Raw genomic sequence first — 25,126 nt, forward strand, 5'->3', positions numbered from 1 at the left:
GAGTAGGGGTCACCACAGGGTCAAACCCCCTCCTGACCAATCAGCTTAATGGGAAAACTGACACCTATGACAGGAGCAAGACCCCTGCTAGAGGCATGGCCAGGGAACAGAGCCTGTCAGAAGATGTGTTTGAAGCCAACACCCCACAGAGGACAACATTACAGAACACTGAAAATACCAAGTTACCTGGGAAACTGGTAGTGCCCTCTGCGGCCAGTGTGAGGAACAAGATCCACCAGTTTGAAGCTCTGACACAGACATCTCAGGTCCCAGTGCCTAACTACCTGAAGCCCAGACGGGCTTTCTCTGTCCCGGAGCAGCTCAGTGAGTCTGGAGAGGGGGTCAGGAAGAGTGGGTTGGATAGACAGGTAGGCGGGGTGGGGGGAGTATGGGAGAGAGGGAGAGGAGGAGGAGGAGGAGGAGGAGAGGGAGGGATTGTAACTATGGATGGGGTGAGAGGACGAGGAGAAGGGGTAAGGAAGAGTGTGCCAGATAAAGCACTTGGTGGAGGGAGAGGAGGTGAGGTAGTGAGAGAAGAGAGGAAGGCTGATAGAGGGTGGGCGGTGAGGTCTATGTCAGTGGATGAGGTGAGGCTGGGGAGCAGGGTGAGAGGGGGAGTAGGGGAGAGAGGGGGAGTGGGAGAGAGAGGCGGAGTGGGGGGAGTAGGGGAGAGAGGGGGAGTGGGGGAGAGAGGGGGAGTAGGGGAGAGAGGGGGAGTGGGGGAGAGAGGGGGAGTAGGGGAGAGAGGGGGAGTGGGGGAGAGAGGGGGAGTAGGGGAGAGAGGGGGAGTGGGGGAGAGAGGGGGAGTGGGGGAGAGAGGGGGAGGGGGGAGAGAGGGGGAGTAGGGGAGAGAGGGGGAGTGGGGGAGAGAGGGGGAGTAGGGGGAGTAGGGGAGAGAGGGGGAGTGGGGGAGAGAGGGGGAGTAGGGGAGAGAAGGGGAGTGGGGGAGATAGGCAGAGTGGGTTATAGAGGTTTAGTACAGGGAGTGGGGGAGACAGGAGGAGTGGGGGAGGCAGGAAGAGTGGGGGAGGCAGGAAGAGTGGGGGAGACAGGAAGAGTGGGGGAGAAGGCTGTTGGCTCTGGTACGTTTTCCAACCTCAAGGTTAAACTAGACATCCCTCTGAATGGCAAAACCACCAGAGACACTCTGAGAGACTTTTCCATTGATGAGCCAGACCTCCCCAATCACACAGTCACACCCCAGGACTGGAGTAGGAGAGGCACCAACACAAAGACTACTACAGTCACTGCCAAGGATACTTCATCCTCCCAGCTGTCTAACTCTGTGAACAACTCCAATGATGTTCTAGGTGGTCCTGACCAGTCTAGGAGGCCTCACAGTAGAGACTCACCTAACCTGCCATCTCCAGTGAGCGATGACGACAAGACACCCACCAACACCCCCCAGAACTCCCCCTTCCACCCCCAGAACACACCTCCCACCTCCCCACACCTCCCCACTACTTCCCTGCAGCCTAAACACCAACAGGGTGTAGATTCAGGCCTGGTTGCCCTGAAGAACCCTCCAGTCTCCACACACACAGCCCAGGCTAGGGTCACTACTGACCCTGCTATCCCAGTCTCACCCTCTGACCTGGAGAGGGATTCCCTGTCCCTTCCCCTCACCTCCTCCTCCCCCAGCAGCCTACCCCTCCTCCCCACTCTGGCTCGATGGAACTCAGAGGAGGGGGGATGGAGTGATGAGGATACTGATGATGAAGGTACAGAGAAGGACGAGGACTCCACCTACGACTCAGACTCTGCAGAATCCTCGGTGACCGTCACCAGCGCCATTAGCCAATCACATCGCAGGAGCTTCTCTCTCAGGTGGGTCACTTCTGTTTTCAACTGATGATGAAAATACTACGCTGACACAACAAGCACCATGTTTAAAAGTCCATTAAGAGCTAGAAAGGTGTGATTATTGTCAGGCTACCTGTTACTTTTTTTAATCTAATCATTCAACTTTATCTTTGTTTATTCCCCTACTATGTCTCTCTCCCTCAGTCTGGCAGAGCTGTGTAACTTCGGAGACGTGGACTGTGATCCCCAGTCTTCCTCTGACAGTGAGGAGTGGCCGTCCAGCCGGCCAGCCAGCCGGTCAGCCAGCCGGTCAGCCAGCCGGTCAGCCAGCCTGTCTTCTGACGTGTCGGCACTGTCCTGTGTGTCTGTCCTGGGCAGTGATGAGCTGAATCGCCTGCTGGACGACGTAAAGGGCCTGGGGGCGACAACGCTGCAGGTACTACAACCATCTCCGCTAAACCAGACTAAACAACCAGCTAAAACATTACATTAGTGTTATTCCATTCTAATTAGCATTAATAATAACAGCAGTATTTGTTAATGCTCAGCTGCCATCTTGTGCTGTTGCTGTTCTATCCCCCTTCACTATCTCTCCCCGCTCTATAGAACTATGAGGATGTCCAGGTGGTGGTTCTCCATAAGGATGTTGGTGTGGGACTGGGCTTCACCATGGCAGGAGGAGTGGACCAGAACAAACCTGTCACTGTGAGTACTGCTCAACCAGTACCAATGCTTTCATGTTTCTGTGACCGACTCAGGTCGCCCACACAATTCAAGACCACATTAGCCCACTGATCTAAAGCCTAGGCATCATGTTTTTTCACTTCCTGGTCAACTCTGACCTCTGGTGTTTGTCTTGCAGGTCCATAAGGTGTTCCCGGCAGGGGTGGCTGCTAAGGAGGGATCCATCCAGGAGGGAGACAAGGTCCTGTCAATCAACGGCACAGCGCTGTGTGGCTCCTCCCACTGGGAGGTGCTGAGGACACTAAGGAGGGCACGGACTCAGGGGATGGGCGTGGTTGTCTTGAGGAGAGGGGAGGTAACAGACCCCCGTAAGGGAGGAACAGTGACTGACAGTCGGGGAGGGACACAGACAGAGCCTGCTAACACTGGTGAGATGGATCAGCTGGTTGGAGCGTTGCAGTAGCACTTTTTAGAACTGTGGTAAAACTTATCTAAAGCAGAACAACATTGATCAATGTTCCAAAGTCATTTCACAGCTTCTCTCTTATCACCCTGAACCTGTTGTTTTTCCACAGCTTCTCTCTTATCACCCTGAACCTGTTGTTTTCCACAGCTTCTCTCTTATCACCCTGAAACCTGTTTGTTTTTCCACAGCTTCTCTCTTATCACCCTTGAACCTGTTGTTTTTCCACAGCTTCTCTCTTATCACCCTGAACCTGTTGTTTTCCACAGCTTCTCTCTTATCACCCTGAACCTGTTGTTTTTCCACAGCTTCTCTCTTATCACCCTGAACCTGTTGTTTTTCCACAGCTTCTCTCTTATCACCCTGAACCTGTAGTTTTTCCACAGCTTCTCTCTTATCACCCTGAACCTGTTGTTTTTCCACAGCTTCTCTCTTATCACCCTGAACCTGTAGTTTTTCCACAGCTTCTCTCTTATCACCCTGAACCTGTTGTTTTTCCACAGCTTCTCTCTTATCACCCTGAACCTGTTGTTTTCCACAGCTTCTCTCTTATCACCCTGAACCTGTTGTTTTTCCACAGCTTCTCTCTTATCACCCTGAACCTGTTGTTTTTCCACAGCTTCTCTCTTATCACCTGAACCTGTTGTTTTCCACAGCTTCTTCTCTTATCACACCACCCACCCCCCTGAACCTGTAGTTTTTCCACAGCTTTCTCTTTATCACCCTGAACCTGTTGTTTTTCCACAGCTTCTCTCTTATCACCCTGAACCTGTTGTTTTTCCACAGCTTCTCTCTTATCACCCTGAACCTGTTGTTTTTCCACAGCTTCTCTCTTATCACCCTGAACCTGTTGTTTTTCCACAGCTTCTCTCTTATCACCCTGAACCTGTGTTTTTCCACAGCTTCTCTCTTATCACCCTGAACCTGTAGTTTTTCCACAGCTTTCTCTTATCACCCTGAACCTGTTGTTTTTCCACAGCTTCTCTCTTATCACCCTGAACCTGTTGTTTTTCCACAGCTTCTCTCTTATCACCCTGAACCTGTTGTTTTTCCACAGCTTCTCTCTTATCACCCTGAACCTGTTGTTTTTCCACAGCTTCTCTCTTATCACCCTGAACCTGTTGTTTTCCACAGCTTCTCTCTTATCACCTGAACCTGTTGTTTTTTCCACAGCTTCTCTCTTATCACCCTGAACCTGTTGTTTTTCCACAGCTTCTCTCTTATCACCCTGAACCTGTTGTTTTTCCACAGCTTCTCTCTTATCACCCTGAACCTGTTGTTTTTCCACAGCTTCTCTCTTATCACCCTGAACCTGTAGTTTTGACAGAGAACATAGGCAAATGTGTGGGAGTCATTTTGACCGTGTGTGTGTGGGAGTCATTTTGACCGTGTGTGTGTGTCCTGTGTGTCAGGTCAGAGGGTGTGTGTGAGGCTGGAGAAGCGCAGCAGAGACCTGGGCTTCAGTCTGGAGGGAGGAGTGGGTTCCAGCCTGGGAGACAAACCCCTCACCGTACAGAAACTCTTCCTGGGTGAGAGGTCAACCTACCTATAAAATATAATAGTATTAATGAACGTTACTTGATCATCTATTTTATTCCTTTTACGGTTTCCTCCCTATTGAAAAAATGACATATTCTGTTTTCATGTTATCATCTTGTGTATATATTCTGTTTTCATGTTATCATCTTGTGTATATATTCTGTTTTCATGTTATCATCTTGTGTATATATTCTGTTTTCATGTTATCATCTTGTGTATATATTCTGTTTTCATGTTATCATCTTGTGTATATATTCTGTTTTCATGTTATCATCTTGTGTATATATTCTGTTTTCATGTTATCATCTTGTGTGTATATTCTGTTTTCATGTTATCATCTTGTGTATATATTCTGTTTTCATGTTATCATCTTGTGTATATATTCTGTTTTCATGTTATCATCTTGTGTATATATTCTGCTTTCATGTATTTTCAAGAGGACCATAATGGAAATAAGTTTAACGTTTTTTGTCGTCCTCAATGATTTAAAAACTGCAATAATGCATTGTGTCCACACATATTGTGTTTTTAAATGGCCAAATAAATCAAATACATTTATTGTATATCACCACATGGTAGAGGAGCTGACCTTTCTATTGAGGTCATTCAAATGAAAGTCTCTTTAGTCAGCCGAAACACGTGTCAAACTCCAAGCTCAGACCATTGGTTATGAGGTGTCTGATAAAGATATCAAGGTAAACATCCACTAACAATAAGCCCCTCTTCTCTTTCAGGTGGTCCAGTGAACCAGGTGTCTCCAGGGGACGAGGTGTTGGAGATCGAGGGTGTGAGCTTGGTGGGCCTGAGGAGGCTGGAGGCCTGGACCTTGATCAGAACACTGCCCCCTGGGCCTGTGGATGTGGTACTACACTGTCCTCACAAACCACAGTGACAGGAATGAACATTGACATGCACCCTCGATATGCTTATAACAAAGCACTGAAGCATTGTACTCCTATGAGTTTGAAGTGAGGGTTGCCAATCTGATTTTGGATCTGTTGTTCGGGTCAACTTCTACCTCAAGTGAGAGGGATGATATGTATTGCACCAGTCATACGATAACAAAGCACCGAAGAGACCAGTACACATTGAGGAGAGGGCCTGTCTGTATATAGGGTCAACCCAGGGAATGAAGAGGGAGAGAGAGATCAATACAGAGGTCATTTATTTAATTTTGTAGAAATATGCTGTATGTTTCTTTAATACCTAGTCTGCCCATTGTTTTATTTGATGAAATGTAAGGAGTTTGCATATGGCTGTTGTAATATATATTGTGACTAGAACGTTAATAATCGTCCTCTGTCTACTTGCTGTTAATAAATCCTACAGTAACCCGATGGTTGAAAACGGTCCCTGTTTAAACACAGTACATGGCGGCAGGTGGCCAAGCGGTTAAGAGCATTAGGCCAGTAATCGACTAGGTGTAAAATATGTTGATGTGCCCTTGAGCAAGGCACTTAACCCTAATTACTCCTGTAACTCACTCTGGATAAGAGCATCTGCTAAACTACTCTAATGTAAATGTACATTGTTTTACTGACAGGGGGCACTAGAGGATCACATATTATCTGCCCACCTACGCTGCCCACAGATATACTCTGTTCTCAGGGATAGGTGTGTGTGTGAGTACATGTGTGCACGTGCAATAAGGCTCTTAGGTGTAGTTTATAGGCCTATATGTGTTTATGAATGTCTCATGTCTCAGTGACACATCGCGTTCCAATTACATTGATTAATGTCCCTGATTAACGTCACTGATTAATTAGCGACAGGTCAGGTCAGAAGACACTGCTCTTGGTGGGATGGGTTCTCATTGGATGGGTCTCCCTCTCTGACACCTGGCCATGTGATAAGATGGCATTAGGCAATAGCCGATGTTAGACTAAGCTTAGCTTTTTCTGCCTTTAACAAGAGAATAACGCCAAGTCATTGTTTACTGCTCTCCAGTGTGACCTTTAGTGAGCTAGTGATTCTTCATAACATTTCAACCAAGCTGCGTTTCATTAGTATCCGTCTTCCCTGCGTCATTATCTCCTCATTATCGGTACTGTATTTTTATTATCCTGAGGGTTTCATCAGGGCCTGTTCAGGAGAAGTGACTTTTCATAACGTTCAGATAGAAATGTATTTTCTAGAGCAGACACATGGTCTGTCATGTAGAATACAGAGTTGTGCCAGTTCTAAGCACATTTTTACTTCTTTACTTTACCTGAAATTGAAGGGCAGTTCACTTGCCTTCCTCAGTTGTGTTTGTTCGCTCTTTCATTTTTCTCTGTGGTTTATTAATTACAGTAGATTCCTCAACACTGTTACAAGAGTGGTCAATGTGGTTATATTGACCTATCTTATCACTCTGGTGGAGTTGTCAACAAAGGCTTAATTAATTATTAGTCGCCTAGTTGGCACAGCCCTACATTAGGTTTGCCAAAAGAACCAAAGGGCAGTGTTGTATGATTTTGAAGTTCTTTTGAAATGTACTAATACTGAAGTATCAGAATACACAAATGTGCATGCACGCACACAGACACATGCACAAACACACACATGGACAAACGCTCACACGCACACATGCACACACACACATGGCACCTTAGGAGATCATGTTGTAAAAGATGCTAACCCCTCCGGAAGGTCACATGGTCCTTATCTAATTCCCTGTGGTATCTTTAGGGTCAGGTGGGGTTGTAAACACAACATACAGATATTATACACCACTCTTACACAACGCTCACTCAATATTGAACTGCATTTTACTCAATACAAAGAAGACTAGAGAAACAAGGGAAGACAGCCAGAGACGTGTTGCAATAGATCATTTTAAGCCCAGATAATTAGATCTCGGGTTAAAACTATGATGATGTTCTAATTATATTTATATCGGAACAAAACAGCTAAAATGTTACCTTGGTAGCTAGGTGGCTAGTTAGCTTGGTAGCTAGGTGGCTAGTTAGCTTGGTAGCTAGGTAGCTAGTTACCTTGGTAGCTAGTTAGCTTGCTAGCTAGTTAGCTTGGTAGCTAGGTAGCTAGTTACCTTGGTAGCTTGCTAGCTAGTTAGCTTGCTAGCTAGTTAGCTTGGTAGCTAGGTAGCTAGTTAGCTTGGTAGCTTCAAGATAGCTATATCAATCTGGGATCCGACTTTTTTCTCAAATGACTTAGCTGGCTAATTGACTTCCACAAGCATGGTAAGACAAAGGAGCTCAAATGTTTAATCACACCAAAAACACAGCACATACTGTTTGTTTAGAAGAAGGATGACATTTAACTAGGATTTAAAACTAGGTTTTGTGCAGTTTAGAGTTCATGGTTATGGAGGCCAAAGTCTGATTGACGAGATCAGATCCGATACTTTAGTTAATGGACAGTCAGCCGTGTGTGTGTGTGTGTGTGTGTGTGTGTGGTTGACGTGGATTTGATGAGGGGACAGGTTGGACACTGATAAAGACGGTAACTAGCTAGTAAAGCAGTGCGTGGGGAAAGATGATGACGGACATTAGGCGACAGACAGGTGAAGATGACAGCTGTTATTGACTGAATGACACTTTTTATTTTTGACTTTGACAGTGTATGAATACCACTTTGACTCCAAGATTCTGCAGAAACCAGTTGATCTGCGTGGTTATCTGATCTGCACAGAGCATCATACACACACCTAGTCTGTAGGCTGGCCAGGTGTAAGCTACAGGTTTAGGCACAGATGCGTATAGATGTGACAGAGGGACAGGTCCAGGCTAACAAACAGGTATTGGGGATGAAGGAGAGAGGGCAGGTACCAGACAAAGATCCCTGGCCAGTGGCCCCAGAGGTCAGAAAGATGGGGGTTAAGGGACCCAGCTTTAAGCCCCAAATGGAGGGGGTGAAGCGGACTCTGAGTGTGACAAACCCCTTGGCTCGGGAGTGTTTGGGAGAGCTGATGGGAACATTTGTTCTGCTGGTGAGTAGCCTAACTTCTAAAGCCTTACTGTTCAAAATGGAAAACATAAAGCACACTATTTTTATAGACAGAAGAAAAAATAAATAATATAATATATATGTATGTATGTATGTATGTATGTATGTATGTATGTATGTATGTATGTATGTATGTATGTATGTATGTATGTATGTATGTATGTATGTATGTATGTATGTATGTATTTTTATTTTTTATTTATTTCACCTTTATTTAACCAGGTAGGCAAGTTGAGAACAAGTTCTCATTTACAATTGCGACCTGGCCAAGATAAAGCAAAGCAGTTCGACAACATACAAAAACACAGAGTTACACATGGAGTAAAACAACATACAATCAATGATGCAGTAGAAAAAAATAAGACTATATACAATGTGAGCAAATGATGTGAGATAATGGAGGTAAAGGCAAAAAAATGCCATGGTGGCAAAGTAAATAAAGTATAGCAAGAAAAAACACTGGAATGGTAGATTTGTAGTTTGAAGAAAGTTAAAAGTTAAAATATAAATAATATGGTGCAAAGGAGCAAAATAAATAAAATAAATAAGTACAGTAGGGGAAAAGGTAGTAGTTTGGGCTCAATTAAAGATGGGCTATGTACAGGTGCAGAGATCTGTGAGCTGCTCTGACAGCTGGTGCTTAAAGCTAGTGAGGGAGATAAGTGTTTCCAGTTTTAGAGATTTTTGTAGTTCGTTCCAATCATTGGCAGCTGAGAACTGGAAGGAGAGACGACCAAAGGAGGAGTTGGCTTTAGGGGTGACCAGAGAGATATACCTGCTGGAGCGCGTGCTACAGGTGGGTGCTGCTATGGTGACCAGTGAGCGGAGATAAGGGGGTACTTTACCTAGCAGGGTCTTGTAGATGACCTGGAGCCAATGTGTTTGGCGACGATGATGAAGTGAAGGCCAGCCAACGAGAGCATACAGGTCGCAGTGGTGGGTTGTATATGGGGCTTTGGTGACAAAACGGATGGCACTGTGATAGACTGCATCCAGCTTGTTGAGTAGGGTATTGGAGGCTATTTTGTAAATGACATCGCCGAAGTCGAGGATTGGTAGGATGGTCAGTTTTACGAGGGTATGTTTGGCAGCATGAGTGAAGGATGCTTTGTTGCGAAATAGGAAGCCAATTCTAGATTTCACTTTGGATTGGAGATGATTGATGTGAGTCTGGAAGGAGAGTTTACAGTCTAACCAGACACCTAGGTATTTGTAGTTGTCCACAAATTCTAAGTTAGAACCGTCCAGAGAAGTTATGCTGGATGTATGTATGTATGTATGTATGTATGTATGTATGTATATGTGTGTATGTGTGTATGTGTATATGTATATATGTGTATATATGTGTATATATATATATATATATATATATATATATATGTGTATATATGTGTGTGTGTGTCATATGCACAGTACAATGAAGTGCTTACTTGCAGGTTTTCCTCTCGACATTGCAACCACAAATAAGAATTGAGAACCTGAGTAAACCATCAGTAGACAAATGACCACCAGTCAACACCACTTATTGCAACCATGTTCATACATGCAGTGGTGTAAAGTACTTAAGTAAAAATCATTTAAAGTGCTACTTAAGTTGTTTTTAGGGCTATCTGTATTTATTTTTTACCACTTTTACTTTTACTCCACTATATTCCTGAAGAAAATAATGTACTTTTTACTCCATACATTTTCCCTGACACCCAAAAGTGCTCATTACATTTTGCATTCTTAGCAGGACAGGAAAATGGTCCAATTTATGCATGTATCAAGTGAACATCCCTGGTCATCCCTACTGCCTCTGATCTGGCGGACTCACTAAACACACATGCTTCATTTGTAAATGAGTGTTGGAGTGTGCTCCTGGTTATCCGTAAAATAAATAAAAAATACTAGAATATGGTGGTCTGGTTTGCTTTATATAAGGAATTTGAAATATTTGTACTTTCACTTTTATTTTAGCAATTACATTTACTTTTGATACTTAAGTATATTTTAAACCAAATACTTTTAGACTTTTACTCAAGTAGTATTTTACTGGGTGACTCACTTTCACTTGAGTCATTTTCTATTAAGGTATCTTCACTTCTAAGTATAACAATTGGGTACTTTTTCCACCACTGCCTACTTCGAAATGTGAACATATTTTTATCAGTATCCTATTACAGTAGCTTATGAAAAAGTAATTTGGTACATTATGACTTGATAAGAAGTTGATAGCTTGAAGCTATAACCAGAGAGGTTTTAGCTGTATGGCATCTTTGTTCAACTCTGAGCGGTTGTTTTGGGCCAGGCAAGTTAACCCCCCTCCCATTTTGGACTCGCTACCCAAACCAGATGCAACTGGTTTCAAGTGGCCAAGAGACATCATGTGATCTCCTACTGCTATCTAGTGGATGGACTGGGAATCAGACAGGGAATATAGAAATATACAAAACATTAACAACTCCTTAGAGGTTGCTGGATCGAATCCCCGATCTGACAAGGTAAAACTCTGTCGATCCTTCCCTGAACAAGGCAGTTAACCCACTGTTTCCCGGTAGGCCGTCATTGTAAATAAGAATTTGTTCTTAATGTAAATAAGAATTTGTTCTTAACTTTAACCTAGTTAAATAAAATAATAAAATAAATAAATAATTTCATAATTAATAAAGATGATTGGTTTTCAAATTGACGAAAATCTGGTGTTTATGTCAAACAGTGTTGTTATATTTCAGTCTTCTGTGATGTATATAAGTGTAATATTGGGATGAAAAGTCAAAACTGAAAACATTTCATCTCTATACAGTATGTGACATGGTACAGGTGTCTTCTTTTATAACCATGTGTATACTTTTGGTTCCAAGTAGATTTGTTTAAGACTACTAAGAATCACTCTATGACCCTGATTTAGCCCACTTGTAACGACTGTCTTCAGAAATGGACCAAGGCGCAGCAGGTATGTGGATACTCATAGTTTAATTTTAAAAAAAAGAGTAAAGCAGCCACGGTGAAAAACAATTAACAAGACAGCAGCAACAGTTTTACAGGCTCTACAAACGCAGTGCAAAAACAACCACCCACAACCCCAAAGAAAAACACACACACCTATATAGGACTTCCAATCAAAGGCAACTCAACACACCTGCCTTCAATTGGAAGTCCCAATCAACAATACAAAAATTCCCATACACAAAACTGCCACGTCCTGACCCCAAAACTAAAACAATAGCTCCATCTGCTGGTCAGGACGTGACACCACTGTTGTAAAAAACTAAATATTTAAAAAGGAACAGTTTCACCATAATAAAATGAGAGTTCAGTTCATGTAACAGGGTTGACCTTAAAATTAGGGACAGACGTAAATTATTATCACATGAAAAAAAAATCTTCAGAAACTACTTTTTCAAAGCAACAAAATAACTAGGGTTTTTACAATGATGGTGAAATGATGGGGGTTAAAATGTTCCTAGATGTCACATGTCAAAATAACACATCTTTATTGCATTTACATGATAAAATATCTCATGTATTGAATTCTCCATCTGGCGTATATTAAAGGGCACTTCATTTAATATAACAGGCTTTTAAAATTCAATACTGGTGAACAATTTAGAATTGAAATATCAAAGGGACAGAAAAGGCACTCTTTTCATGGAACGACCCATCTACTGTTAATAAACTACTTCTCCTTATCTATAGCCTTCAATAAGCCACAATACTTGTAAGACTGGTTATCTAAGCTGGTCCCTGTTAAGAGCCTTTGAACGGGGTATGGTAGAAGGTGCCAGGCGCAATATCGTTACAGTTTATACTGAATGTTAGTCCATGATCGTTAGGTCTATTCCAGCTTGTCCATGTGTCTGTGTGCAGGCTGTGACCTTGCTCAATCACACAGCTGAGGAAGGGAAAGTGCTAGAACTGGATGTCCTTCTAGCCATGGCTGCAGTGTGCTGTACCTGTCTGTTCATGTTCCCTCTCTTTCTTTTACAGTATCTCCCTTGAGCTCCTCTCTTTCCCCTCTCTATCACATCCCCTCACACCCCCTTAACCTCTACTCTACTTGTGCTTTGCTTCTCTAATTCTTTCTCCCTCCCTCTTTCTCCCCTCCACACTCATCTCCTCCCTCATGGTATTCTTTCAACCTGGAGTCAGGGGTAGACGTAACATAGAACACTTAAGTAATGTGAATAAATGATGGTTAATTCGTGATAAGCAGTAATGGACAGTCACTACCATCATGGGACTTTGTACCCGAAAATGAACCGACCTCAAAAAGCACTAATCGCTCAGCACTAAACGTTGAATGTCATACTCATTTGAGTATCTCGGATTTATATTTATTATGTTACGTCTAGTCTATGAGACCAGACTGCCTCTTTAATCTAACTTGACTTTATCTCTGCCTCCCTTCTCTCCCCCTCTGTCTTCCTCTAGATGTTTGGCTGTAGTGCATCAGCCCAGGTGAAGACCAGTAGAGAGACTAAGGGACAGTACCTCTCAGCCAACATGGCCTTCTCTGTAGGGGTCATGTCTGCCATGTACCTCTGCAAGGGGGTCTCAGGTAAACCCTACTACACCTTTCATCCCAAACCAACTCCCATCCCAATCCTGGGAATAGACTAAATACTGTCATTTTCTCCACTTTAAACAACAACTCATACAGTATACAGTATGTACAGTACAGAGGATGCTGGTGGGAGGAGCTATAGGAGGACGGGCTCATTGTAATGGCTGGAATGGAATTAATGGACCGAAGTCAAACGTGGTGTCTATATATTTTATGTGTTTGATACCGTTCCAATAATTCCATTCCAGCCATTACAATGAGCCCGTCCTCCTATAGCTGCTTCCACCAGCCTCCACTGGTAGAGTACATTGCTGCTTCAATGACAAACTGACAACCCTAATCCTAAAATGAATACACACAGCAATTTCTCCAGTGTCAAATCAACACTGACAGCCAAATATGTTATCATGAAAATGTTATTATTCAACACAATACAAGTATTTAATAAGGCCTTATTTTGAGGGCCTTACCCTGACACAGTAGCCTGCAAATCATGTTCTTCAGGCCTGCAAATCATGCTCTTCAGGCCTGCAAATCATGCTCTTCAGGCCTGCAAATCATGTTCTTCAGGCCTGCAAATCATGCTCTTCAGGCCTGCAAATCATGCTCTTCAGGCCTGCAAATCATGCTCTTCAGGCCTGCCGGTCACATTATGATGGCTTGCAAAGTGATGGAATTCATATTGGAATACAGACAGAGTGGGGATATCCAACATTTTGGCTACCTAAACCATCTAAACTGGAACAACCATTTCAATAACAGGTGCAATAAATCCAAGTAACAGATTGGATTAGTTTAGAAAAATGTATGTTCTTTATATTTAAGTAGCATAAGATTAATGAATCAACAGTACATGCAAAAATCATAGATATTGAAATAAATGATTCCAAAAATCCACCTACAATAGAACATGCTGGGAAATATGATAATGATGGGTGTGGTTTTGGATTAACACTGGTTATTAACACCAACGCTTGGGTTCTTTTTACAGCAATGAGTGTTAATGTAACACTTACAGAGTTAATTGAACACCTGAATAAACACTAGGAATGTTACTGAAAAATCAACACTAGGTAACACTGGACAGTTTGCTCTGCACAATGACTAAGCTTGACTTCATTAGCGTTTCTTATATGTCTGTACTCTCCCATTCTACGTATTTAGACCATACTGTCAATGTCAGTCTGGCAACAGTAATAGACGTAGGGCTGGTGTGAAATGGTCACACCAGCGCCCAGACTTCTATATGACTGTAACATTACTGTGGTCACACAGTGCTAGCTGTCTGTAATGTCCTGGTGATTCATTCTGCATCAGGCTGTTACTGTAGTGGCCACAACTCTCCAAAGTCTCACTCCCACACTCACTCTCACTCTTTTAGTGTGTGTGTGTGTGTGTGTGTGTGTGTGTGTGTGTGTGTGTGTGTGTGTGTGTGTGTGTGTGTGTGTGTGTGTGTGTGTGTGTGCGTGTGTGTGTGTGTGCGCGTGTGTGTGATGTTCACAGATTTAGTGGGTGAGATCATGAACAGGAGGTTGACTGATTCTCTCCCCCTCTCTTCTCCTCCCCCCTCCGTCTCTCTCTATCTCTCCTCTCTCTCTCCTGCAGGAGCCCATCTGAACCCAGCGGTCACTCTGAGTTTCTGTTCGTTGGGCAGGGTGCCCTGGGTGAAGCTGCTCCCATACACTCTGTGTCAGGTGCTGGGAGCTTACCTGGCCTCTGGCCTGGTCTTCCTGGTCTACTATGGTCAGTCAGACACACTCACACACCAGTCCCACCAATCACTGGTGTCGTGTCAGCTTGTTACATGCATATTCAGTAGCATAGAGTAGTAAGACATGATATAGTGTGTCATGATGACCGTCACTGAACAACCAGCTCCCTCTCTCTGTCAGATGCTATCATGGACTTCAGTGGAGGGAATTTGACAGTGTATGGGGCTAATGAGACGGCGTCCATCTTTGCCACCTATCCCGCAGCGCACCTTTCTCTCAGCAGCAGCATCCTAGACCAGGTCAGACCAATATGATACAGTATGAAGCAGGAACGGATGATGGTGGGTCATCACTAACTCAAAAGGCACTCACTCATCTGAGCCATCTGTGTTGCAGGTGAATGGTAACAGCTGAATAAGATGAGAAAAAGAGGAAACCCACACACTGATCTTGATAGTATCACTGCTCTTTAATAACTTTACGTATCGACCTCAAGGCCTTCCTCAGAGCTTTTGGCCTTCGTCACTAACCTCCACAGCCACAAAGTCATAAACCCTGCCTATTTTCTACAATTTCTCTTCTTAAAATCTGATTTTAAACCTAACCCTAACCTGAAACCACACTGCTAACCTTATGCTTAACCATAACCTTAAATTAAGATTACATTATCATGAATTGTTACGATACAGACAATTTTCACTTTGTGGCTGGGCTATCTAGTGGAAACCATAATGGTGTCATAAATGTGAAGATTCTGAAACGTAAGAAAGCTAAATGAAACTGGGTGAATCTTTTTTAACAACTGACTCGGAGAGCTTGGAACTACAAGGTTCTATCTGCATTTTGTCCAGATTGAGTTATTGACATAGCCTTGTTCTGTTCAATGTTCTCTACCTATATAGTAGTCTAAATAACCCAATTCATGTTAAGTTAAAAATAATACAAGATAACATTGTTGACACCATTCAAACCAATGAGGGATTGGAACTTTAATAAAGCCAATTATCTCAGAATCATCTTTTTTGCAGATAGAACCTTATCGTCCCAAGCTCTCATCCTGTATTTCCTGGTTTCACAAATTTCTCATATTCTATAGGTGGTGGCCACTGCCATGTTGATGCTCTGCATCCTCCCATTGGATGACCAGAAGAATAGTCCTGCCCCCGATGCTCTGATCCCGCCCATTGTTGCCGTGGTAGTCCTGGGGATCGGCATGTCGATGTCGTCCAATTGTGGCGGAGCGATAAACCCTGCCCGTGACCTGGGGCCACGCCTCTTGACCCTGACCAGCCGGCTGGGGCACTGAGGTGTTCACGTACGTCTAACACACAAACACACTTTGACCTGAGTCAGCAGGCGTGCAACATGTCAGGTATTACATGGAGTGGTAAGTGGGTCAGTTAAGCGCACGGGAGAGAAGAGTGAACCATATGAAAGGAGTGGCCTACTCCTGGACTAGAGGTAGATCTGGTTTGTGTGTTTGTGAATGTGTTGGTGCCAAGTGTGCCACGCTCAGGAGGCTGCTGAGGGGACGATGGCTCATATTAATGGCTGGAATGAAGTGAATGGAATGGTATCAAACACATAGAAACCATGTGTTTGATGTGGTCGATACCGTTCCATTTATTCCATTCCGGCCATTACTATGAGCCGGTTCTCCCCAATTAAGGCGCCACAGCCGCCTGCGGTGCCAAGTGTGTAAGGCACTTTATGTCTATAGGAACATCTACCAGAGGATACCAGTGTGCTAGACCAGGCACATGATGGACACACATGGCACAGACAACATATTTCAATTTGGAACTGGGCACAAGTTGTTAAAGTGAAGTTGATTCACTTGCAGACTTGGAAACTAATCCTCCCTCCTCCTCGTCTCTCTAGGTGTTATAACTACTGGTTCTGGGTTCCCATGATGGCTCCTCTGCTGGGAGGGATGCTGGGCTCTGGGATGTATCTGGTCTTCATCGCATGGCACCTGCCCGACCTTCCAACGAACCGCCCCATAGACAGCTCCTCTACCAAGCCCACCACCGAGGTGTGGAAGCAGCCCCCAGCACCAGAGAAGGAAGGGGTGGAGTTGAAAACTGCCGTTTTCTAGAAAGGGTAGAGGAAGTCACGCCGACTGTTGAAGTGAGAATGTGCGCATTGAGCAGAAATCTTTTCATTTGAATCACTGAATTCCAACTACTAGATGTGACCCACTGGGCAAAAACTGGTGAATCAACGTTGTTTCCATGTCATTTCAACCCCCAAAATTAATGGGATGATGTTGAATCAACATGAAAACTGATTGGATTTGCAAAAACTCATCAATATAACGGCAATTTCATCTTATTTTCACCCAACTTTTTCACCTAATTCCAATGTTGTTGATTTCACGTTGATTTCACGTTAGTTGACAACCCAACCAAACGTCAATCAAAACTAGATGTTGAACTGACTGCTTTGCCCAGTGGGGAGACATTTCTCTGGCTGTTTCCTATAGGAGAAAGGACATGCTAACAGACTGATGGGAGAACATTTGTCCACGCCTCCTCTCCTGTCATTTTGATCTATGAAGATGTACTGCTGATTGAGGATCAGGTGTATCTATTAGTAGTGAGCTTCAAAAACACATAGTTCAGAGGTGAAAGGAGAAAGAAATGATATTATGCTTAGAGCCAGGCGTTCTGGTTGTTTTTTGAGGGTTTTATCTTTGGACAGGTATTTACAACATTATCCATGGGTTTGTTGCAGGCCGAAAATCCAAGGAAATGCTCTATAATTGAAAACAAGCAGTCTCCAATCAAATAATGAATGTTGGGTGTGAGTGAGTTTTTCGGGAGGGGGGGCATCTAAGCTAGGGGAGGTGTAGCTCAACGAAAGTAATTGCACAAATCCCTATTATTGGCAGAGAATGCTATTTGTATACTGAACAAAAATATAAACACCACAGTAAAGTGTTGTTCCCATGTTTCATGAGCTGAAATAACAAGATCTATATGCAAAAAAAAGCTTATTTCCCTCATTTTGTGCACAAATTTGTTTACATACCTGTTAGTGAGCAATTCTCCTTTGCCAAGACAATTCATCACCTGAACGGTGTGGCATCTCAAGAATGGTGCCTGTAACTGTATTTAGACAGCCTATATTTGGAACATGTTGTTCTTTCGTTTTTATTGCAATTTTTTTCTAATTATACACTGTCATTTTTAGGCCTTATCAATAGCCTTCTGAATTTAATCTTGGTTATTGACTATGTTTGGTATGTCCATGTCCAGACTGCCAATTTACAGTAGGCCTAGCCCCTATATCAGTGTGAATGCTATAGCCTATGTTTAACAATGTATTTTCCATATTGAAGCAATGCAATTTGCAACAATGTGGACTGCAAACATGTTCAACATATTACAAATATGGTGCAGACTAACAAACTAGACTTATACAGGAACTAGAGTACCATTCCAATTGGAGTTGATTCGAAGGCAATACATGAAAGACCCTAAATACACAACTTGAAGCAACCCCACATTAGCCATGGAGTACGTTCGGATCCTTGACACACCCACAACTCAAAACCCAGCCTTTTCGCGCCACTGCCAGCTACTGTGCCCATAATTATGGTTGTGAAAATAGATAAAATATTTCTGATACACCTTGGACCTACACTGAGTGTACATAACATTATGAATACATGCTCTTTCCATGATATAGACTGGCCAGTTGAATCCAGGTGAAAGCTATGATACCGTATTTATCTCACTTGGAAAATCCACTTGAGACAAGTGAAAGAAGGATTTGTAAACCTTGAGACAATTGAGACATACATTTACATTACATTTTAGTCATTTAGCAGACGCTCTTATCCAGAGCAACTTACAGTAGGGAATGCATACATTTCATACAATTTCATACATTTCATTAAAAAAAAAATTCTGTGCTTCACATAGATTGTGTGTGTTCCATTCAAAGGGTGACTGTGCAAGACAAAGGATTGAAGTGTCTTTGAACGGGTATGACGATAGGTGCCAGGCTCACCTATTTGTGTCAAGAACTGCAACGCTGCTGGGTTTTTGACACTCAACAGTTTCCTGTGTGTATCAAGAATGGTCCACCACATAAAGAACATCCAGCCCACTTGACATAACCGTGTGAGCATTGGAGTCAACATGGGCCAGCATCCCTGTGGAACACTTTCGATACTTTGTAGAGTCCAGGGGGGGGGGGGGGGGGGGGGGTTCTCTCCCTCCTCTTGCTCTTCACTCACACAACTATCGCTTCATCCTTCATGAAAGGTTGTGTTTCCGCCCAAATTCTCTCTCTCTCTTTCTCTCTCTCTCTCCCTTTCCACCCCCATCTTTCCATCTCTCCAGGGCAAGAAACACATTGTATCATTTGACCTCTGGTCTTCAAAAGGAGATTTCCGTCACATCCAAGCATATCGCTCCCTCTCTCACTGGAAATACTGGACATTTTGGAAAGTTGACTTTTTTGGCATTGCCTGTAGACAGTGTGAGAAGGACAAGTGTGTGTGTGTTTTTGTCTGAGTGGTGTGTGGAGCATCCATGGTTTAGTGTGTTTTAGATGTTGACGTTGCCCTCTGACTACATCAGAGAACGTGCTGGAACCTCGTATTACAGCACTCAGGGGTTCGTGTTGCTCTGCATTTTATCTATTCATTTCACCACTTTATTTATTCTGTTTAGCCTTCAGAGGTGAATCTGTTCAGGTAGAGAGCTGTAGCAGTTCCAAACCCATCAGGTTTTTTAGTGCATCTTATTTATTCTGTTTAGCCTTCAGAGGTGAATCTGTTCAGGTAGAGAGCTGTAGCAGTTCCAAACCCGTCAGGTTTTTAGTGCATCTTTGGTACTGATAGTTGCACCTGCTTGTGTCTCAGTGCAGTAGTGTCAGTGTTAAAGTATCAGTGTCGTTTCAGTCAGTCCTCCTGGAAGTGTGTGCAGCGTCACTGTTGTATTAGCATTGTGTGTTGAGCTTGTCTGGGACATCTCAGCGTGGAGTCAGTGCTGCAGTCTTAGTGTGTGTAAGTGGGCGCAGGGTCGGTGTTGTGGTCTCAGTATTAAGTATCCCAGGCGGTGTGTGTTGGTGTGTGAGAGAGAGATGGAGAAGGCTGGTTGAGCTCTACATGAAGCCTCTCTTCAGAGAACGTCTAGCAGAGTGTATGGGAATCTACATCGTGGTCGTGAGAACACCTCTGCTGTATGTAACCTGACCGTAACCATCAACCACAGCCATTTTACTTTCTTTTTCATGCTTTATGGTCCTGGGATGTTGTGTTGTGTCTGTCCAGTTGTTTGGCGTTATCATGACACAAGGCGAGACTCAGATGCAGACACAGGAGGCAGATGGTTGGAGTCTTACAGTGTTAATTAATCCAAAAGGATTAGGCAAGAGAATGGTCATGGACAGGCAAAAGGTCAAAACCAGATCAGAGTCCAGGAGGTACAGAGTGGCAGACAGACTCGTGGTCAAGGCAGGCAGAATGGTCAGGCAGGCGGGTACAAAGTCCAGAAACAGGCAAGGGTCAAAACCAGGAGGACGAGAAAAAGGAGAAATGCAAAAAGCAGGAGAACGGGAAAACCGCTGGTTGACTTGGAAACATACAGTACGAACTGGCACAGAGAGACAGGAAACACAGGGATAAATACACTGGGGAAATAAACGACACCTTGAGGGGGTGGAGACAATAACAAGGACAGGTGAAAACAGATCAGGGTGTGACAGGCGTAGGCACCATGGCCCAAACCATCACCAGTAGGAACGTAAGGGGATACCTGTCCGCTAACTTTGCCTTTGTCTTTGCCACCACCTTCGACATGTACATCACACGAGGAGTGTCGAGTAAGGACTGAAACCTACTTTAATAACAGTGCAGCTTTTATTGTTTCATTGATTATTTAAAAAAAAAATCCTCTACAAAATCAAACCCATTTTTGTAGATTGTTGAACAAAATTTTTATGTATTTTATAAAGCCCTTTTACATCGGCAGTCGTCACAGCAGTGACACCGTTGTGGGATAGTTGTCTTGTGGTGTTGTATGGGATAGTGATTGGTGTCCCTCTCTCTGCTAGGGGCCCTAGTTAAATCCTGCGGTGTCCTTCAGCATGTGTGTGTTGGGCAGACACCACTGGAGGAAGTTTCCCTTCTACACTGTTCCAGATGATAGGCTCATTCATGAGGGCTCCCCAATCGCTCTCTCCCTCTCTATCTCCCCCATCGCTCTCTCCCTTCTCCTCTCTCCCCCATCGCTCTCTCCCTCTCTCTCTCCCCCATCGCTCTCTCCCTCTCTCTCCCCCATCGCTCTCTCCCTCTCTCTCTCCCCCATTCGCTCTCTCCCTCTCTCTCTCCCCCATCGCTCTCTCTCCCTCTCTCTCTCCCCATCACTCTCTCCCTCCTCTCTCCCCCATCGCTCTCTCCCTCTCTCTCTCCCATCGCTCTTTCCCTCTCTCTCTCCCCCATCGCTCTCTCCCTCTCTCTCTCCCCATCACTCTCTCCCTCTCTCTCCCCTCTCTCCCTCTCTCTCCCCCCATCGCTCTTTCCCTCTCTCTCTCACCCCATCGCTCTCCTCCCTCTCTCTCTCCCCCATCGCTTCCTCCCTCTCTCTCTCTCCCTCTCCCTCTCCCCCATCACTCTCTCTCTGTCTCTCTGTCTCTCTGTGTGTTGGTAGATACCATTATGAACTACTGCCAGGGCAACCTCACAGTGACAGGTCCCACTGCCACAGCCCAGATCTTTGCCACATACCCTGCTGACTACCTCAGCATCTGGAACCGTAGACCAGGTGAACAGAATGGAATCAATTGTAATAGAATAGAATAGAATAGAATAAGAGTAAATTCAAGCCACAAAGTCACTATAATCACTTTTCCCTCTCCTCCATTCCTCTTCTTCTCCTCCTTCTCCCCTCCTCCTCTCCCTCCGTCCATCTCTCCCAGGTGATAGGTACAGCCGTGTTTGTTGGCCCTGGTGTGTTTGTTGGCCCTGGGGGACCAGAGGAACAGTTTGGCTCCTGCCCACCTGGAGCACCTGATGGCGGGCTGGCTGTGTTTGTCATCGGCCTGTCCATGGGGGGTAAATGTGGCTACCCCCTGAACCCTGCAGAGACCTGGGCCCCGGGTCTTTACCTACCTGGCTGGCTGGGGAGGAGAGGTGTTCAGGTGAGACAACACCCACCACCTTTTGGCATTGATCTCCATGAAAATACACTACTCATGACATACTCGATCTACAGACTGTGATGGACCAACTGATTACTGAGGAGAAATATGTTGATCTCTCAGTACTAGCAGGGGTTGGTTCTGGGTGCCCCTGGTGGCCCCATTCTTGGGGGCTATGGTAGGCGAGGCCTCTGTACCAGCTCTTCATTGAGCTGCACCACCCACCACTGCAACTGGAGTCCGATGGGCTCTGTCTGGAGAACAAGATGGCGCCTGGTCTGGAGGCAATGGAATTGGGTCATTCCCCAAGGACATACGATCTCAATCTCTAGCTGTTATACAGCTGGACTTAGAGAAGGCTGCCCATCTGGAGGAGAAACTCAGCCATCTTCTTGTCCTACCTCTGCCTCTCTCTCTCTCTCCTCTCTCTCCTCTCTCTCATCTCTCTCCCTCCATCTGTCTGTGTTCTCTCTTTCTCCTAAACTTGTTCCTCCACTTCGTCCTTCTACCTTGCTTCTGTCCTTCTCAACATATCCCTACATTTCCCCCCTCTCCTGATTCCTGCTTTAGTAGCTATTGATTTGTAATTTGATGACGAAGAAAGGGTGTGTGTGTTTGAGGAATATGGTTGTATGAGAGTGCTTATTTGTACAGCTTTGGCCATTGTAGTCAAAAGTTATAGTGTATGTGTTGAGATTGTTTTGGCCTGTGTTTTGTGAGTTCAGAATAAATTAAATATAAAATATTGATTTGATTTGTAGCTATGAATATCAAAAACTGGAGAAAAAAATCTTTGGTGCTGATGTTGCGCTCCAAAATATAGTCTGTTGCTGTTACCGACCAGCGACAGCAGGGGGCGCTATGAGATAAATAATAAAAGCACATGGCTGAAAGGCTGTTGTTCAATAATAACCTTCAAATGCAATATTGAGGCGGGAGGTTTTGTGAAATTATGGTGACAAAAAAGGAACACTCAAAGTTCCCCAAACTGTAACAACTAGATGTCGACATTGTTGAATAATTAAAATAAATAAAAATATAACTCCCTGAGATTACAAAGAGGATAGTCTGTTTCCTCATGAGATTATATTATAGCAATTGCTTGAATATGCGTATGAGGGTGGTCGAAGTAAACATCGCCCCTCCTTCCTGTTTCTCTCCCTGTCTGGAGAACAAAATGCTCTTTTCACCTCGCCAGCATGTCTGTGTATCAGCACCGCGCATCCACAGTGCCTGCCTGTATCCTCTACCTCCGTGGCCTTACAAACAAGGGCAGGCGTGTCCTCAACACTCATAACAGCCTGAACCCAGCGAGAGGACTTGGATGTTGCTGACAGAAACGTGCACATAGCGTGGACTTGAAAAGGTAGGTTCCCTAGCCAGCTAGTCGACAAATGTAGGCTAGCCAGCTAACAATTTCATGTCAGGTTCTTTGTTTACTTCGCAGAGATTTTGATTGAGCTAATTTAGCTAGCCATTTAACAATGCATTATAATTGTTGCCTGCACTTCAAATGTTCTTGCCACACCTGTGTACAAACTTTTACCTGTTTAGGCTCTACTTTTGTTCCATAACTTGTGAATAATTATGGGGACCTTTGTTGAGTTATTGTGCTTTATACTGACTGTGCAAGTATAAATCTCTTCCTGAATAAACTTAGCATACGCTATGCTATAAGGGCTATAGTAACTAGCTAGTCAGATTTATTACCCCCTTTACTATTTTTTGCTATGATACTGTTAACTACTTGAACTAATAACTATGTTATTACATGCTATAATATCACGTATGTATCTAATTTGGTTATTTAGGCAGTGTTTTTATATATATTGGGTCAGTAGGTGAATCATGGTAATGCAGGGATTGGTTGCTTTAATATCCTCAAATTCTTATATGTCAGTCTCCAGTGAGAGTTGAGCGGAATTCTGAGCAGCAGCCAAGAAAGGTGATTAGATATTCAGCATGTTCCTGGTGTTACCACTCCCTGTCTGCCCTCCTTCCTGCCTGCCTCATACTGGCCCTGCTTCCCTGCATCCCTACCTGCCCTTCTACTTCCATTCCTTCCTGCCCTCCTGCCACCCTGCCTGCCTGCCTCATACTGGCCCTGCTTCCCTACATCCCTATCTGCCCTTCTACTTCCATTCCTTCCTGCCCTCCTGCCACCCTGCCTGCCTGCCTCATTCCGGTCCTACCTCCCTAGCTGCCTCATTTCCGGCCCTACCTGCCTCATTCCGGCCCTACCTGCCATCATTCCGGCCCTGCTGCCTCATTCGGCCCTACCTGTCCGTCATAAGGGCACTGCAGTCCACGGGTTATACAAGGAGCCTGAAGGAGAGTGGGAAAGGAGGGAGGGCTGGTAGTTATTTTCATTTCATATTGTTTAATCTGGCACTCAGCCCAAACCATTCGCTTGTCCTGTTTTGATCTTTAAATATACAGTGGGAGAAAAAGGAGGTAGGTTATAAGTGGAGAGAAGAGAGCAGAAAGAGACAGGGGATTGGTGAAAGAGAGGTAGGTATGGAGGGAATTGGTGAGATGAATGGAGAGGTATAGGAGATGGGGGAGAGAGGAACAGAATGTACACAGGAGAGAGAGATAGAGACTGGTGTATGTATCTGAAAGCTGATCTGTCCCCCTCAGAGAGCAGTTCTTTCTGGGACTATTGATTTAGGCCCGACCACCATCTCCCTCAGTCTACCAGTCTGGAACCCTAGACGTTGCTGTAGATGCAGACCTAGGATCAGTTTACCATCCCCTAATCCAAACCCCAACCATAGGGATCAAATACAGAAATCATTTCATCCACCCTTGTTTTCCTACAGTATCAGTACAGAGGAAGGAAAGGAGATGAGGAGACCACTTAACAGTATTATAGCTTTGACACAAAACAGTTCCAAACAACAGTTCTAAACAACAGTTCTAAACAACAGTTCTAAACAACAGTTCTAAACAACAGTTCCAAACAACAGTTCTAAACAACAGTTCTAAACAACAGTTCTAAACAACAGTTCCAAACAACAGTTCTAAACAACAGTTCCAAACAACAGTTCTAAACAACAGTTCTAAACAACAGTTCTAAACAACAGTTCCAAACAACAGTTCCAAACAACAGTTCCAAACAACAGTTCCAAACAACAGTTCTAAACAACAGTTCCAAACAACAGTTCTAAACAACAGTTCTAAACAACAGTTCCAAACAACAGTTCTAAACAACAGTTCCAAACAACAGTTCCAAACAACAGTTCCAAACAACAGTTCTAAACAACAGTTCTAAAC

The 25,126-nt window shown here is 44.1% G+C and overlaps 1 protein-coding gene and 2 pseudogenes across 1 annotated transcript in view; all 3 read left to right on the top strand.

The window, feature by feature from the left end:
- Positions 1-5,826, top strand: part of LOC115165922 (uncharacterized) — a 19,057-nt gene extending 13,231 nt beyond the window's left edge. Inside the window, exons 2-9 of the mRNA XM_029719443.1 lie at positions 1-346; positions 479-605; positions 983-1,827; positions 2,008-2,239; positions 2,410-2,508; positions 2,666-2,915; positions 4,363-4,479; positions 5,224-5,826. The exon at positions 1-346 is cut by the window's left edge and continues 2,185 nt beyond it. Coding sequence (XP_029575303.1) covers positions 1-346; positions 479-605; positions 983-1,827; positions 2,008-2,239; positions 2,410-2,508; positions 2,666-2,915; positions 4,363-4,479; positions 5,224-5,381 — 2,174 coding nt within the window. The 3' untranslated portion in view covers positions 5,382-5,826. The remainder of the gene's footprint in view (positions 347-478; positions 606-982; positions 1,828-2,007; positions 2,240-2,409; positions 2,509-2,665; positions 2,916-4,362; positions 4,480-5,223) is intronic.
- A 2,059-nt stretch (positions 5,827-7,885) lies between these two features.
- LOC115186660 (aquaporin-10-like) lies at positions 7,886-17,182 on the top strand (annotated as a pseudogene).
- A 3,245-nt stretch (positions 17,183-20,427) lies between these two features.
- LOC115165931 (aquaporin-10-like) lies at positions 20,428-22,182 on the top strand (annotated as a pseudogene).
- The last annotated feature ends 2,944 nt before the right edge of the window (positions 22,183-25,126 follow it).

This window comes from Salmo trutta, chromosome 3 (genome assembly GCF_901001165.1).
Source record: "Salmo trutta chromosome 3, fSalTru1.1, whole genome shotgun sequence".
NCBI classification, from domain to species: domain Eukaryota; kingdom Metazoa; phylum Chordata; class Actinopteri; order Salmoniformes; family Salmonidae; genus Salmo; species Salmo trutta.